This window comes from Ceratina calcarata, unplaced genomic scaffold (assembly GCF_001652005.2).
Source record: "Ceratina calcarata isolate Rehan_Ccalc_2016 unplaced genomic scaffold, ASM165200v1 scaffold2.2, whole genome shotgun sequence".
Taxonomy (NCBI): Eukaryota; Metazoa; Arthropoda; class Insecta; order Hymenoptera; family Apidae; genus Ceratina; species Ceratina calcarata.
The window spans coordinates 70,551-85,869 of NW_017141592.1; the positions used below are offsets into that span (position 1 = coordinate 70,551).

A 15,319-nucleotide genomic window follows, 5' to 3' on the forward strand; every position below is an offset into this window, starting at 1 on the left:
AAACTTTCACAACTGATTGTAGTCGATGTTGAGATGCAATCATTAAAATTGGGAAATATATTTAAGCTATTCTAATACGTTTAATTGCTACTTTTACAATATATGATGCTTAAAATTATTGTTATTTTATAACTGTAATGTTTATTATCCAAATTTAATAACACAGCAATATTTATTTTGATGTAAAAAGAAGTTCGATTCGCGAAAGAAAGAAATTTTATTTTCCAATCAGATCATTAATCCGATAAGGTTACGCGTGCGTCATTGAGGATCAATATTGCGTGGCAAGGGGAGAAATGCGAACAAGAGAGAGAAAGAGGCGAAAATAGGAATTTCGAACAGAATGACAAAATCTCTCTCGATATAGAGAAATATCCCAGTGCGCGCGGGCGTTAAATGGTCAATGACTGTCCGCCGCGCCGCGCCGGCTGGGAAATCCCAGTTTTTCGACGCAACGCGGTAGTCTCTCGCGTAGAATGATTTGGCCACTTGTTGAATCCGAAACAGGGAGTGGTTGTCGGTGGTAAAATGGTTTGGGAACACAGGCCGGGGAAGAGGACGCCTGTGGGCCTCACTTGTTGCAATCATCAAACGGAACAGTCATCGAACAGGTTGTTGTTCCACTGGTTAACCGGCCAGCGGTACACATATCCGTTATGCGATACGACCAACGACAATTCGTTTTCATGAAAATTCTCGCCCAGTTTCATGGCCAACACGTCCGACAACAATTGGGGGAGTATTGATATAAAATTTTTGCCTCTTTCAGTTTTTCATCACGCTAATGCTTAACGTTTGAATTGTCATTTCCTACTTCCACAAGGAATAATGGTTTCAGAGAACTAACACAAAAAGTAGTTGAAACAAGAATATAACAGAAATTGTTTCAAGTAGTTTACGATATTCAACATTTACATTTGCTTCTACTCTCCTCTAAAATAGGTACTTTTCTAACCACTGAATAATTGCAGATGATTTAACAAATTATGAAGCGAAATCGAATATTACTTTGCACAGATTTTTATGTAGATAAAGCTACATTTTTCGTATTCAACGATTAAACCCGTATTTAAGGACCAAAAGTTCAGGATGTAGGGTCATGACATTTCACCGTATGACGCAAGCAAAAGCTTATAAATACGATTATATAAATTTAAATAGTAAATTCTCAATTTAGAAGGGCAGAAGTCGACGGAGTAACCATTTGCGGTTATTTCTGCGAGTGGTTAAAATTATTCGTTTTATCGAGGATGTATTTTTTCTTCATAGTAGACATAATCATTATTAAATTATACCGAACTTTTATAGCTATCAATGTAAGGAGTTATTACATTAGATATTTTTACATAGAAAGTCTAAAACGCACGTGTATGCTAAAACTGCCAACAAAGCTTCAAAAATATCTCCACACAAATCTGCTACAAAAGTATAGATTAGTTCCATTTTAATTTCACCAACTGATTAACAGTGACGATATTTGTTTTACGCAGTACGTGATATTCAATGCATACTGATCACGCGTCACATGTGAATTCTTTTTTTCTACCTCCCTATTATCCTTTCTTAATTACTTTCCACATATTTCCTCTACTTTTTGGAGCAACCTTTTATGCGACTATCAGATTCCTTTGAATTTAAACGTAATCACAGACACACACAAAGCTCGCGAATACCTTGAGCATAAGATGAGCGCAGGCATCGATGATGCTTTGCCTTGTTAACTGAAAAAAGAGAGGAAATGGGAAGTCGCGAATGATGAAAATCAATTTTTCAATAATTTTCTTTGCCCGACCATAAGCCGTCCAATCATCCGTTCCTCTGCCGCCACAGTGAAACTGTTATTAACGAGCGAAGACAAAAGTCTTCCCTTCCTCTCTCGGGGCGCCTCGACAAGAGCACGCTTTTGCACCGTCTCTATGTATACCACCGGGCCTTTGTATTCATTGTCTGCCCGATTCCCCTTTCACACTAGCGAAATCAATGAAGAAGCACGCGTGAGCGCAACGCCGTAGATGTGTATATACCTGCGCGCCTACGTGTGTGGATCGAAAAACCGGCTGGTTCACTTTGTTGCCGAGAGATAATGGTTGTGCGAATCGTAAATAAGGTAATAGGTCTTCAGAGGGCCGAGGGATAGACCAAAGATCGGATGACGTAAGCGAAAAGACCCTTAAGGGCGCATTCACAATTTTCAAGAGTTCAGTGGATAAATATTATAGAAAAACCGATAACTTCATTATTTCTAAAAGAATTTCTTCTAATCATGTTGCACCACTTTCCTTGAAAAACGACACACATAATTCGAAATAAAATATCGTAGAACACCTCCGATGAAGGAGTAAAATAAAAACGTCGATTGGTCTACACAAATACTCACAAACATGTTTGATCACTGTTTTTTCTATTGTATTATTTTATTCGCGCGAATTCACTTTTCAGTTCTTTTATATCATACGCCGTGAAAATACGTCTAATTGGATGAGGCAATTGCTGTGAGGAATAAATAATATTCAAATCGCGTTTCGGGTTAAAAGACAGAGGTGACACACATAAGGTACACTGATATATAATGAACATTGAGGAATAAGCATAACTGTTTTACACATAGTAGCTACAGTAACGTCGTTCGTATGGCATGAATGTCACGAATACGTGTGATAGATCGATCATTCACGTAGGATAGTTACAATTGAAGTTCAGGCATAGTGTATTAGTATACGAGCTTTCTTCGATTAAATCTAGTTTACAATACGTGAGAGAGAAATTAATTCATGATCCTAAAATATGTTAATAAGAAAAAGAGAAGGAAAAAAACGACATAACGCATAAGCTGCTGGCCAAACAAAATGATATCATTTTCTAAATCTGCGCTCTACTGTATTAGTCGGGGCAAAATTATTGGAAATGAAGGAAAGAGTTTAACAGTTTATAAAAACGAAAGGAAAGTAAAATGCAAGAAGTAGAGAAGCCAGACGTAATTCCTTTTTACGTACCGTATGCGTATGAATGAAATGATGTATTTATACCGTCAAGAAGATAACATACGAGGATCATAAAATGATACCACGTGGCTCTGTTTGGTCTTGCAAAAGGAGTAAGAAGTAACAACTATACAGGGAACCCTTTCATCTTGAATTGTAATATGTATTCTTTGTCCCTGGAATAACGTCAACATTTAAAGACTCGTTTTATTAGAAAAATGTAAGTCATGAAAGGCAAACGCTTTCTATAAAAAAAAACAGCAATGATTAACAAACACTACTACAAGTAATTATAGTAATAACAGTCTCGTTTTCTAATCTTTTGTTATCATCAATAAAAACATTCTACATAATTTAATGCATCGCATGAAAAAAGAGAAACTACATATTTCATTTTAATAAAACGGAGCACGCTTTGGAATGTCTGTCAGGGCGGCGGCTTGAAGGAGAATGTATGCTCAATCAATGTCGAGACATAAAATGTGCTAACAAATACCGGCACGCTTTGTAAGGGGAACCTAGACTGAATTTAGAGGATGGAGGATGAGTACAAGGGAGACTGCTCGTTGAAGAAGACCAAGGTGAAAGACAAAAAGGGGAGAACACGCGGTGAAATTCCTGTCGTTCAGAAGTACGCAATCAGAATACGTGAACTTTCGCGCCGATAGCGAGTAAAATAAGTAACGCAATCCAACGAATTCAGAATTATTTTCATCCAAAGTATTTATATAAGTACATGCGTGTACTTTCAATTCTGTACATTTTCAAACTACGTTTTTTCACTATCAATCAATGTTTTATGTACTATACAAAATTAATGACAAAGATAAGAAGCTTGATTTTTATCTGTTGTGTTCTGTGCGATTCGAATCTGTCTACATTATAGAAAGGAAAAAAATTTTTACCTTATATTGTAATTTGTTTATCAGAAACACTCGCATGATTAAGCAAATATCAATAGTTTTCAACACACTGTGTGTGGTCCATTAACAGCAGTGAACTGACTGACATCTCCTTATCGGCAAAGTTATCGATTAAACGAGCTTTGTAATTGTAACACCATCACGTCGTGGGTATATAAGCACTTACATTCATTGCAACGATATAATTTCCATTTAAATTGCAAATTCTATTCAATGTTCCACATTCAAGTAATAAACAAGCAACGATAAGAAAATAAGTTTCAAGTGAAGAAATAAACATTAGGACTTCATCCTAGTTCCTACCTCAATTTTACACATTCAGTATAATTCTTATTGTTAATGAAGTTGATACAGTAAGTAATAATCTAACAGACCAAAAAATCGACTAGATAAGTTTGTAGATGTGTTTGTGAGTCCGAATCGCTCACTCTCAATCAACCGTATTCTTGCCCGCTCTAAATAGACTTGTTTTGAAATACATCTAACGTCTAAGCTCTACGCAATCGAACATGAAGGTAGCAGTTCTTACTGAAGCATGGTGCACACATGTTCGACGTCTGCAAGAGAGAAGGCTAAAAGACGACAGAGAAAGCAACAAGCAACATCGATCTAACGTTCAGGCGCGTAACCTCTCACGTTCACGTCGCATCGCAGCGTAGCGGATTGACGACGTTACCGCTCACATCAGCCCCGCGCACATGTACACAGTTGGTACACGACCGTGTGCACCATGTACGAGAGACGAGCATTACGGAGCTCGTCTTGTATATCGGTATGATTATTATAGGTTAGACGTTTCATGGCAGTGCGCACAATGCGGACAGGAGTAGAGGACCGACGGAATATAACCTCGGTTCCCGCAGACCCAGAACGACCAACAACGTGATCCGACGACAGGGGCAGGCACACACTGTTGTTCTTAATACAATTGTGTGAGCCTGTTCCCGTATACGGCAGTGTATCACACATATTGGTTCCCTAAGTGTGCACGCGAGTAGCATCGTTGCCTGAGCGAGCACAATGCTATAGTCACCCCTGGGTGTTGCTAGTTCCCCTTAACCCACGCGCGACTGAAACAAGATTTATCGTCTGTGGAAACGTACTCGTCGATACAGTGAATCGGCGTAAAAATACGGGCATGTATATACGGGCCTTTGTTCCTGCAGAGCCGGTGGGCTTAAATTTGAAAACCGGTAATTAATTAACATGCCAGAGATTATGCAAAATCAAGTTTTAAACGCATTATAGAAATACGGGCTGTTGTTAAGGAATATTTGGTTGTCTTCAATTGAATTAAAATGTTTCACATAATGAAATGTGAACATGGTTATTTGATCAATAATGTAATGTGAAAAAGTCATTGCAGTACAAATTGCAGTTCCATCTGGTGCGTATGAAGAATATCTAAATATCGTCATGAGAACATGGAACACTTATTATACGCTACGATACTTATTTAACTTATTTATTTAAACTTCGGCCTGCGTACCATTGAGATATGAGAGAACTAATGGCAAACGTCTTCTTTTAACCATTTTGTCTATTTTACACATTGTCATTTTTACTTTCTACATGATATCGTATGAACTGTACAAGAGAAAGATGCGATTATAATTGCATAATTAACTGTTAAACCTTTTACAAAAATTCAAGCTAAGACCTTGCCGAGAATAGAATGTATAGATTCATGTTAGACTGCACACACTAAAAGTAATCAAATCAAATCGTACAACATTATTTCTATGAATTTCTTTGAGGGAACGTTCCTTATTCTAAATTTTACTTCAGAAGTACACGATTTTTAGGATAGTATGAAATGTAATTGAAGCTGCGCTTAATCAAATCAATAATACAAATGCTTTAACAAACACAATGATATTAAAAGACAGTTTGCACTTACAACCAGCACGTGTTATCTGTCTTTGTCAAAGAAAGGGCAGAAGAGGCGACGGTCTTTTGATCGATACGCATCATTCCCCGCACAATAATCATGCGAATGACACTGACGGCCATTCTGCGGGGCGTACATATGAATGTATATACCCGCACACGTGCACATATATTTCTGACCGTTTCCTTCTCTCCTGCCCTTCTGTACTTTAACGAGGATAACCGAGGGTCGAACCTCGTTCGACATGTAAATGTAAATGTTGAACAAGAACTACCCAGCGGTTGCCAACTTTCTTAACGCGCGAACGACCCGGGACCGACCGGGAGAACCGCGTGTCCGGTGAGAATCACTGACGAGGACACTCGGCGACTACCCGGTGTGGTAAGAGTGTTGCGACGTTCTCTCGACACAGTTGGCAGTGGTGATCAATCTTCACAGGGCACGTTATATATACATTCCTCGAGCATACATGTCCGTCAACCAAGGAAAAACGCACACCGACTGCACAATAGCGTATAGAACGGGTCGAGAGGTAGAAAATTCCGCTGACGAGATCATGCGACATTTTCAGGGATCGTGACTATTTATTTTAGTATAAATTATGTACTCTTTAATTTAAGTGCCAATATCAACACTAATTTCAGTATATTTGTGTTATGTAAAATTTTCGATGTACAGAAAATCAATAAAGATTTATGAATTTAAATTTGTATTTGCCCAACATTTCATTCAAATCTAAGCTTTACGCATTATTTATAATATTACTGAATAACAATATAGATTTGCAGATGCAAAATTCCTGTGATAATAGGAGGACTTGAATAGTACAGTTAAGGGAAACGCGACAGTGATAACATTATCGTTATAGAAAAGGGGGTGATAGAATGATTCTATAAAGTAAGGGAGAATCGTTTGAATAGCAAGGAAAATGAGAACCACTCGTTGGGATTTCAGTGGGTGGCGTTGGTCCCCTCATCAAATGCTTGTCATACCGTTCTTACCCTCAAACTCCCAGAGCCTAACGGATCCCAACAGTCGGGTAAAGCCCGAGCCGCACCCCCATGTACACAACGAGAAAGAGGACGATGTGTGTATGAGAAGAGGCAACCACCCCAATAGACCCGTCGACGAAGGCTTAAAGCCCATAGGCCTGTGATATGCCTCGGGGCCAAGAATTATGTCACTAAAACCCACCAATTACCGGGGCTGCAACCTGAAAACGGCTTTCTTTTCTTCCACTTCTACGTGCGTGTAAATAAAAACTGCGTCACGAGTCGTTTCTTCGAATTGTATTTTTATCATAAAAATCAAAACATTGTCTAGTCTTTTTTCATTTCATATTAAATGCACTGTTTTTATATTAGACTTTGAACAATGGAATAAATGGAAGGAGAGTAGAGATTCCCTCGAAGTATCTCGGTCTATCATTTGTCGATGAAAAAGACCATTCGTCTGATTACGATTTCACGAAACGTCCTCGCAGCGTATCGCATCCACTCGAGCAGCGATGGATTAATCAACGAAACCATGCGGTTTCTTGCTCCCTCCGCGATTAATTAATCCTCGCTATTAATCACTCTGCAAGCGCTTTTCATCGGCCGACAGATCGTTTTTATTCGCATATTCGCGCAAGCGGATATACAAAACGGCATTATTTGCTGCGCGAAAAGAACATGCAAAATTTACGCGTACGATTCGCCACGCCTCCTTGTAAACCATTTTTAATTTCAATAACGATAATCAGTTTAACGATACGTTCCGAATATTCGAATGATGCGTACAAACGAACCAGCGAGATCTCCGCGCGCCGCGGCGACTCGATAACGGAATTATCGTAAATTATAAATAAAAAGCAAAAATTATTATTACACGAGATATATCCGATTCCCTGTTAAACCGTTATTAACATTATACGTATATATCCGTATAATATTTTCCACAGTTGTTTTAAGCACCGGCGTTCGAAAAAACAAAACTGCTTTTTGTTCGATGAAAAATAATGCTTTTCAGCGCCGAACGATCCGGAAAATACACACGCACACATCCGATTTCCCTAAAAATTCCGCTATTTATATATTAAATAAAGATGCGAATCGTGTAAATACGCGAGTATGGACCAGGAATGTGCACAATAGTACTAAATTGCCGGATGCATCGAGCCGGATATATCGAAAAATTTGTTTGATAACGTTAAATTTGATGAAACGTGTACGAACCTCCTGTACGTGTGTACTGGAAGATCGGTATCGATCAATGATGACCTGTACTTGTAAGAAACGTATTACAAAGCTGCTATATCGCAAAAAAAAATTCGAGTCTCGCGGCGAACTGTACAATAAGACAGGAAGTTTTCAGGCAGCTGCATAAAAACTTCGGAACGTTTCCATTACTCGAAACGAATGAAATGCGTCGATGAAAACCGAGAAGATGATTTTGAAGCATCATGAAAGCGTACACATCCTTCAATAAACATGTGCGAATCTTCAATATCAATTTACTCAAAATCGAAGAAGAAATAAAGGAAAAAGGAAACATTATCTTCTTTTCTTCGACTTAGTTTTTCATGAAGACGTATTTCACTTGCGACTTGTACCACCAGATCGGTAGCATCTTGTGGATCAAAATGGCATAAAAATTTCAGGTGTTGTACAATTTGCGCAAATTCTTTGAACGTGTTAGCAGACATGAACGTCAAGGATAGAAAAAAATATTTTCACACGGAAGAGGATCTCTAAATATCACATTTATGTCTTCAATAGCAGGTAAACACAGTCATAGGTTTAGCCCTGTAATTTGGTATCATGTAGGTGCAATGAGCGTGAACGAAACACGATTTCAACAGAAGGAAACTGCATCTGCCTGGATCCGAGTCGCATCTCGAAAGTATAAATTCGTCATTGGCATCCATTGTTACCAATCGGCCGTCTAGTATGACTTTTTCCATTTCAGAATCAAGTGACCCTCCGGCGAGCATTTCAATTTTCACTCCTCGTTTCAATTCGGGATGGGACGACTCGACGAACAATTAGCCGTCGTGCAATTTGATCAGCGATTGTCATCGGCGTATCTATCCCCGCACGCCCCTTTCCACCCTTCCCTCTCCCCTTCTTTCCTTCATCCCTGGCTCTCGTCGTCCACGCGCTAAAAAAAACTCGCGGTGAAGAATCATTTTTATGTTGCAATTTCGCCTTTCCATTCGTTGTATTTGTTGTCGATCGACATGGTTTTCGAACAGCATCTTAACGGTAAACGGTGTTCGATTAAAAACAGAAATAGTTTTCCGGATCGTTGCCGGATAAATGTCTACAACTATACTTCAAATAGGTTTTATATTCATTTTACATAGAACGATAGATATACTGTTTAGAACGAGAAGTTGTTACGTGAATTAAATTAACTTAAACGTCTAAAGGTGAAATTCGCCGTAGACTTGGAAAATATTTATGGCATTCCTTGAACGTTTGCACTTTGTAGATTCAAGTAGATTATAATATTAAATACTTTAATAACAGGAAGCATCGAAAAACCGTGGAGGTTACACATATAAACAGCATAAATGATGCAAAAGATTATATGCGACGATGAAATAGGGCGAACAGTGAAGGTAGAAGAGAGAGAAACGGTGAAGTGGTAAGGAAAGACTAAAAAGAAAGAGGAAACAAAGAACCGTCCCTTTGTCTGTTGCTATAATGCATGGTACAAGTCAGTGCCGAACATCTGCAAAGAGGTTGTAAGACTTTTCGTTACCGTAACAGTTTTTTTCGCTTTCCTACTTTTTTGTCCTTCGCTTGTGCGTAACAGATACAGTACATATCATTAGTTGATCAAACGTCCGTGTCATAGATAGAGACCGAATTAGTGGAGCGAATCTCTCAAACAGCTGATATTAAAAATATTGTAATATTTTCTATAACAAAATGAAGCATACCCGAGCACACATACTATATCATTGATATCTGTACTAGTTAATTGCAATATGTAATTGATTTGAATACTCAAATTAGTTAATTGCGTTATCTTGTGAAAAATAGGAACCTACACGACTAGAAGTTGTTTAATGTTACATGAATCATGTCAATTTATGTAAGTTTTAACGAGTGCACCTTTGGCAAGATTCATATATTAAAATCTTCAATTCGGCTGCTTTGATTTATTAAGATAGAAAAAATCATTCTTATTGAAATTCTAATGATTGAAAGTGATTCTTCTATATTTTGTATTAAACACTTCATTTCTTGCCTATAAAATCGTGTTCTAAAACTTAAGGATGTATTGGCTATACAGTCAATCCCAAAAGTTTATGTACCTTAGAAAAACGCATTTCCTATAATTAAAAAGAAATCAGACGTCGGAAGAATAATGCTAATAATAAATAGCTACGTGCTAAAAAGTATAGAAGGAAATATCCAATTAAGTATTGACGCTGACGAAAAATTTTTTCAAAATTGCGAAAAATGCTTCAAATAAAAGTTGTTTTCCTTCTAATTTCGATATTTAACGAGTTACGTATGATTATTTGGCATTTTATTGATGTTGACAAAATCCGACCATCCCAGCGTCGAAACGACGAACTTTTGGTAAAAAATTTCATTTTTCCTTAATTACTCCTAAACCGTTCAATCTACGGGAAAATTGTATATGACCTTTCTTGTAGAGTACGACGAGATCTACAATTTCTGTATAAAAGTTTTTCGTTAGCATTAATATTTAACGAGTTCTTGACAAAAAACGAAAAAACAGTTTTTTGCAAATTACTCGTTAACTATTGACGCTAGCGAAAAATTTTAACATGAAAATTGTAGATCTCGTCATCCTCTACAAGAAAGGTCCTATACAATTTTTCCGTATGTCCAACGGTTTGGAAGTTATTGGCAAAAAACGAAAATTTGGAAGAAATTGAAGGGGTACCCCTTGGAAAAATCTCGGAAAAACCGAAAATTTTTTGTTGTTGTTTATTATTAACAATGTTCTTCCGACGTATGATTTCTTTTTAAAAAATGCGTTTCTAAAGTGCATAAACTTTTGGGATTGACTGTATAGCCAATACATCCTTAAAACACTTCTGATAGTTCTAACTAATCTCTGTGCTATGTATGGTTTGACGAAATAACGAAACAAAGAAATACGTTCTATGGAACAACTCCCGCTTTTATTTTGACGCTAGAGTTTCCATTACATTGTTGCAGTACAGTTGTAGTCGTCCTGTCATGTGTTTGATTGTAGAACGAGAATGGGTCAATTCTTATCGCTTAGAGTAATGTTTCTATCTACGAATTATGACTAGATCTTAATTGTTAGTCTATCACTCTTAGGCTATCTATTATTCGCGTTAGTATCAAATTCGACATCAATTATGTAGTTTCTCAAATTCAGATAAGTACATAAACAAACATACATATTGTTCAAATATATGTGCTTTAGTTGTCAAATGTAATAATTATGATATTTACGTATTGTGATGATATTTTCTCAGATAAATATTATAAATCCTGCAATGATTTTACTGTTTGAATATAGTATAAAGCAAACACTATGCACGCAACACAGAATTCATTTCCCTCGAGTACTCAATCGGTTTCAACGATCCTACAACCACGCATATTCGACATTTCTAAATAGAATAAACCACCCATTATACCAAGCACGGTTTTACACTTTAAGAATCCTCACGAGGAAATTATTGAACCACTTTGTGCCCCTTGAACGGCGCCACATTAGCGCCAATAAGCAAACAACCGGCTAGTGTACCCAGCAGCAGTCGCTTCTGGGAACGGCAATTGTTGTACAATTGTACGTTTACTTGTCATCTCTCTCTATGCGTGCATTCCTCTCTTTTTCTCCCTACGACTGTCCAACCCCCTTCCCCTCTCCGGCCCCTCTATAAATAATCTCACACAATTTCTAGAGGCCTCCTGTGTCAGCAAATTCTCCGGTGGTCTCGTTTCACATAAAGGACTTTGAGCTTATGTGACGCGTGAAATTATAACGGCAGTGGAAAAAGAGGGTGGAGGGGGGGCGAAGGAGGAAGGTTGGAGCCAAAGCATTCTTTGAATAGTGGAATTATTTGCAGTAAGAAAATGAAAATGCAAAGGCGACCCGGGTAAAGCGCGTATAAAGGAGAATTCTTTTTCTGCTATAACCCCCTGCAATTATATTACTCCGCGTCGATCCTTTCTTCCGTAAACTTCGTAACCGCCATTCGGTTTATTCTTCGCGACAGAATAGAGGAAGGGAGAGAGAAGAACCGTTGCTGCGGGGGTGGCCGTCGGGAGGCTTAACTGTGAGCCGGGAAAATGTGGAAATCCACGCGAAAGAAGGATATTTACATATGCAACCGTATTCAAGTGATATCTCGCGTGTCCGCTGCCGTGGCGCTAACCTTTTTAGAGGGAGCGTTTTTTAAAAACACTCGTACACAGCTGGTTTTATTCTTTGAGGTGACGCGTAGCGATATAGTCACGGATAAATGAGATTTAACCTTTAGAACGAGAAACCAGCAACGATTTGATAGTAATTAGAAAAAGTAGTTCTGGTAATTACTCGCAGTTGTATATTTTATATCTGTTCCATCTAATCCTTCATGTTAATTTACTTTACTTTGTTTCATCTTCAAACCTCAAGTACATATCGTCTCTGTTTTGTAAAATTCATGTGTTTGTTCTATACACCAGTTAGTTACGCGCGCAGTTAAGGGTTAATAGTTCACTTCTGAAGCGTTCAAACAATGAACAAAGCGGTGAATTAAAATTGGACGCACCCCATAAGTGGGCTCATGAAAAGGGGAGAGAGATAATGTGGGCCACCGCCGCCGTACCGCGCCGTCGTAATGGTGTTGAAGCAACTGACGGAATAACTACTTTGAAAAGAAAAGTTGAAAGCTCGTAAGCACTGGGCACCTTTTATCCTCCGCCGGTAGAAACAGTTAAAACGTCCCATCTACTGTTAGTTTTCCGCGATATCAATATTATAAAAAGGAATGTTTCAAACCCATATAATAAATCATTTCCTTATTTTTATGATACTCGTCCATCCGTGGAAACATTTCCCAATTAATATAAACAATAATAATACATGTAATAAAATGTTGAAAAAGTTCTACTTTAAAGAGCGTAACTCGTAATGAACGTTTGCTTAGATCTTCTACTAATGCCCTTTCCATAGAGTAACACAACTTCTTTTAATACCCGACCCAGCAACGCGTTCATATAAACATTTTTTTTAACTGGAGCGTCTCGCCACATCGGTGCCATAAAGCATACGACATGAAATATTCTTCCCCGCGGAAGAATTACAAAAAATTAGTGACTTCGTCGACGAAACTGCACTGGACACGATAAAAATTGGCCAAGTTCGTGGTATCTACGGATCGCAGTAGGGGTGACTAAGTTCAAGGAACACAAACTTTTATACCATGTGGGTAAAGCTCTGTGTATACAGTTAGCTGCATGTACGCGCTTGTGAATTTGTCGATGCCACATATGCAGTTTCTCAGTTTACCTTCTAACTCCGTAGCGAACTACTTTATGAATGTATGTACATAAAAAGATCACGTTTATAGAAAATATAAATATAGAACATACCATGTATAATATAGCCATTATAATAATTTCTAGATAGAATTTAAATTCTTTTTATATAGAATATATAATCGTTTACAAATTCAATACCAGATTTAACTACGTCTTGGAAAAATGTAACATTGTCATTTTTTGCTCCAAACCACGGATATAATTATAAGAAATTAATTATACTTACGGGAGCGGCTGGGTGTCTCGCCGGCGCGGGGTACATCTTAATTTTCGCTAAGTACTTCGCAGAATCACACACGCTCCGAATGTCCTTTGTACACGGTCACTTCATGATCCGTTCCCCGGCTCGATCTTTCTGAAAACATTCTCAGGATCTTGGAGTAACGCCAGCGTAGTCCCCTGGGTGTTCAGCATCGAAATCTTCGCCGGGCTGTAATTATAACACGACACGTTTCGTTACTTTAAACGAAACCGAGTTGTTTCGTAAACTTATTCGTAAGAACACTACATGACTACGCAACGTGACTATGCTTTTCTTGGAACTGAACAGTTGCCTCGAACATTCCCGATTACACATCATGGTTCTCAACGATAAAGTATAAAATTACTTCATACTATGTGAACATATTAAAAAGTGTCGATTCGGTAAATCTTTATTAATGTCCAGGTAAAAAAGCTGTAAATTGCCAGATTATACAAATTCCCTTTTTCATATGCAAAATGATTATTGTTGTATAGGTGAAAATATACACAAACTCCGAATCTTTCATTTTTTTTTAATTTTCAGACTAGTCACAAGTACCATTAGTGAAAATGACTACACAATTCCAATTAAAGTAGTAAATTTGATTAAAAGCGAAATTTCATTGAGGCAATTTATACCACGTACGATATAGGATACATGATGTCGAAACTACCGTAAAAATATGTCGAAACAACTGCAAGCTTATTTCTACTTTTAAAAAAAGCCATCTCCCATTTTCGGCTTTCACGCGTTAAAAAAAATCCCGTTGACACGTCGCGTGGGGATTTCAAAATTATTTATAGTACCTGTGCATGCGGTTTTATGAATCCAACCGATCAATTTATTGTTCGATTTACGGGCTGCATAAACCATGTTCTGGTGCCCCAGCATTTATTCTAATCTTCGAGGCGTATTTCTAACGGATGATGACAAAGAAAGAGAAAAGGGGGAGAATGGAAGGTAACGAGAGAGAAAGAGAGAAAAGGCAGAAGAAAAAGGGAGAAGAAAAAGAAAGTACGCTTACCACCCACTCATGTAAACCAAACGGAAAGCTGTTGTACGAACGGAACGGCACGTACGGAAACTGCGACTTGCATTTTTGAAAATTCAATCACCGTTCATGTTTCAGTAGTACCGCGTTTCCTATTAGAATGTTAAATCAACGACTAAACGATAACACATCGCGGGATGATTAAACGAAATATCGATACTAAACGATGAATAAATGAGTGGTTATAACATTTATATATACTTCCAACGCACATTTCATTCAATATTCCGAAACTGAAATTAATTGGTGTTCTTGCTTCCCCTGAGGAAGTGAATTACATGTAATTATCTCGTTTTCCTCGTTCAACTAAATCGATTTGTCGCTTGTGCAATAAGTTAACAAAATAATACAAATATGAGAATTGTATAAATCCTTTATTGATTTGTTATTTGTACAATACGTATGTGTATTATACGAAGGAGGATAAATAAGAATTGATATCCCCCCAGCAGCGCATTTATTTAAATTAAACATTCGTACATAGTTAAGGTCTTACATGATCAGACATGGTTTGTGACAGGTGATGGGATTTGATTCATTGCCTCATATCTAATCGCGAAAAGCGCAAAAATTTAACTCAAGACGAACTGATTTTTTTATAATCATTAGTACACGCAATTGTTAAACAATGAGATGTGATTTCTTTATAAAACAAAAGTTGCAATTTTCACGTACAGCTGTACATACATGTGTTTATGGA

The 15,319-nt window shown here is 37.7% G+C and overlaps 1 protein-coding gene across 8 annotated transcripts in view; it reads right to left on the reverse strand.

The window, feature by feature from the left end:
* Window positions 1-15,319, reverse strand: part of gro (TLE family member transcriptional corepressor groucho) — an 81,580-nt gene that overhangs the window by 61,357 nt on the left and 4,904 nt on the right. For all 8 annotated transcript variants that reach the window (XM_018019683.2, XM_018019682.2, XM_018019689.2 and 5 more), the window contains exon 2: window positions 13,551-13,754. In XM_018019683.2, coding sequence (XP_017875172.1) covers window positions 13,551-13,586 — 36 coding nt within the window. In that variant the 5' untranslated portion in view covers window positions 13,587-13,754. The remainder of the gene's footprint in view (window positions 1-13,550; window positions 13,755-15,319) is intronic.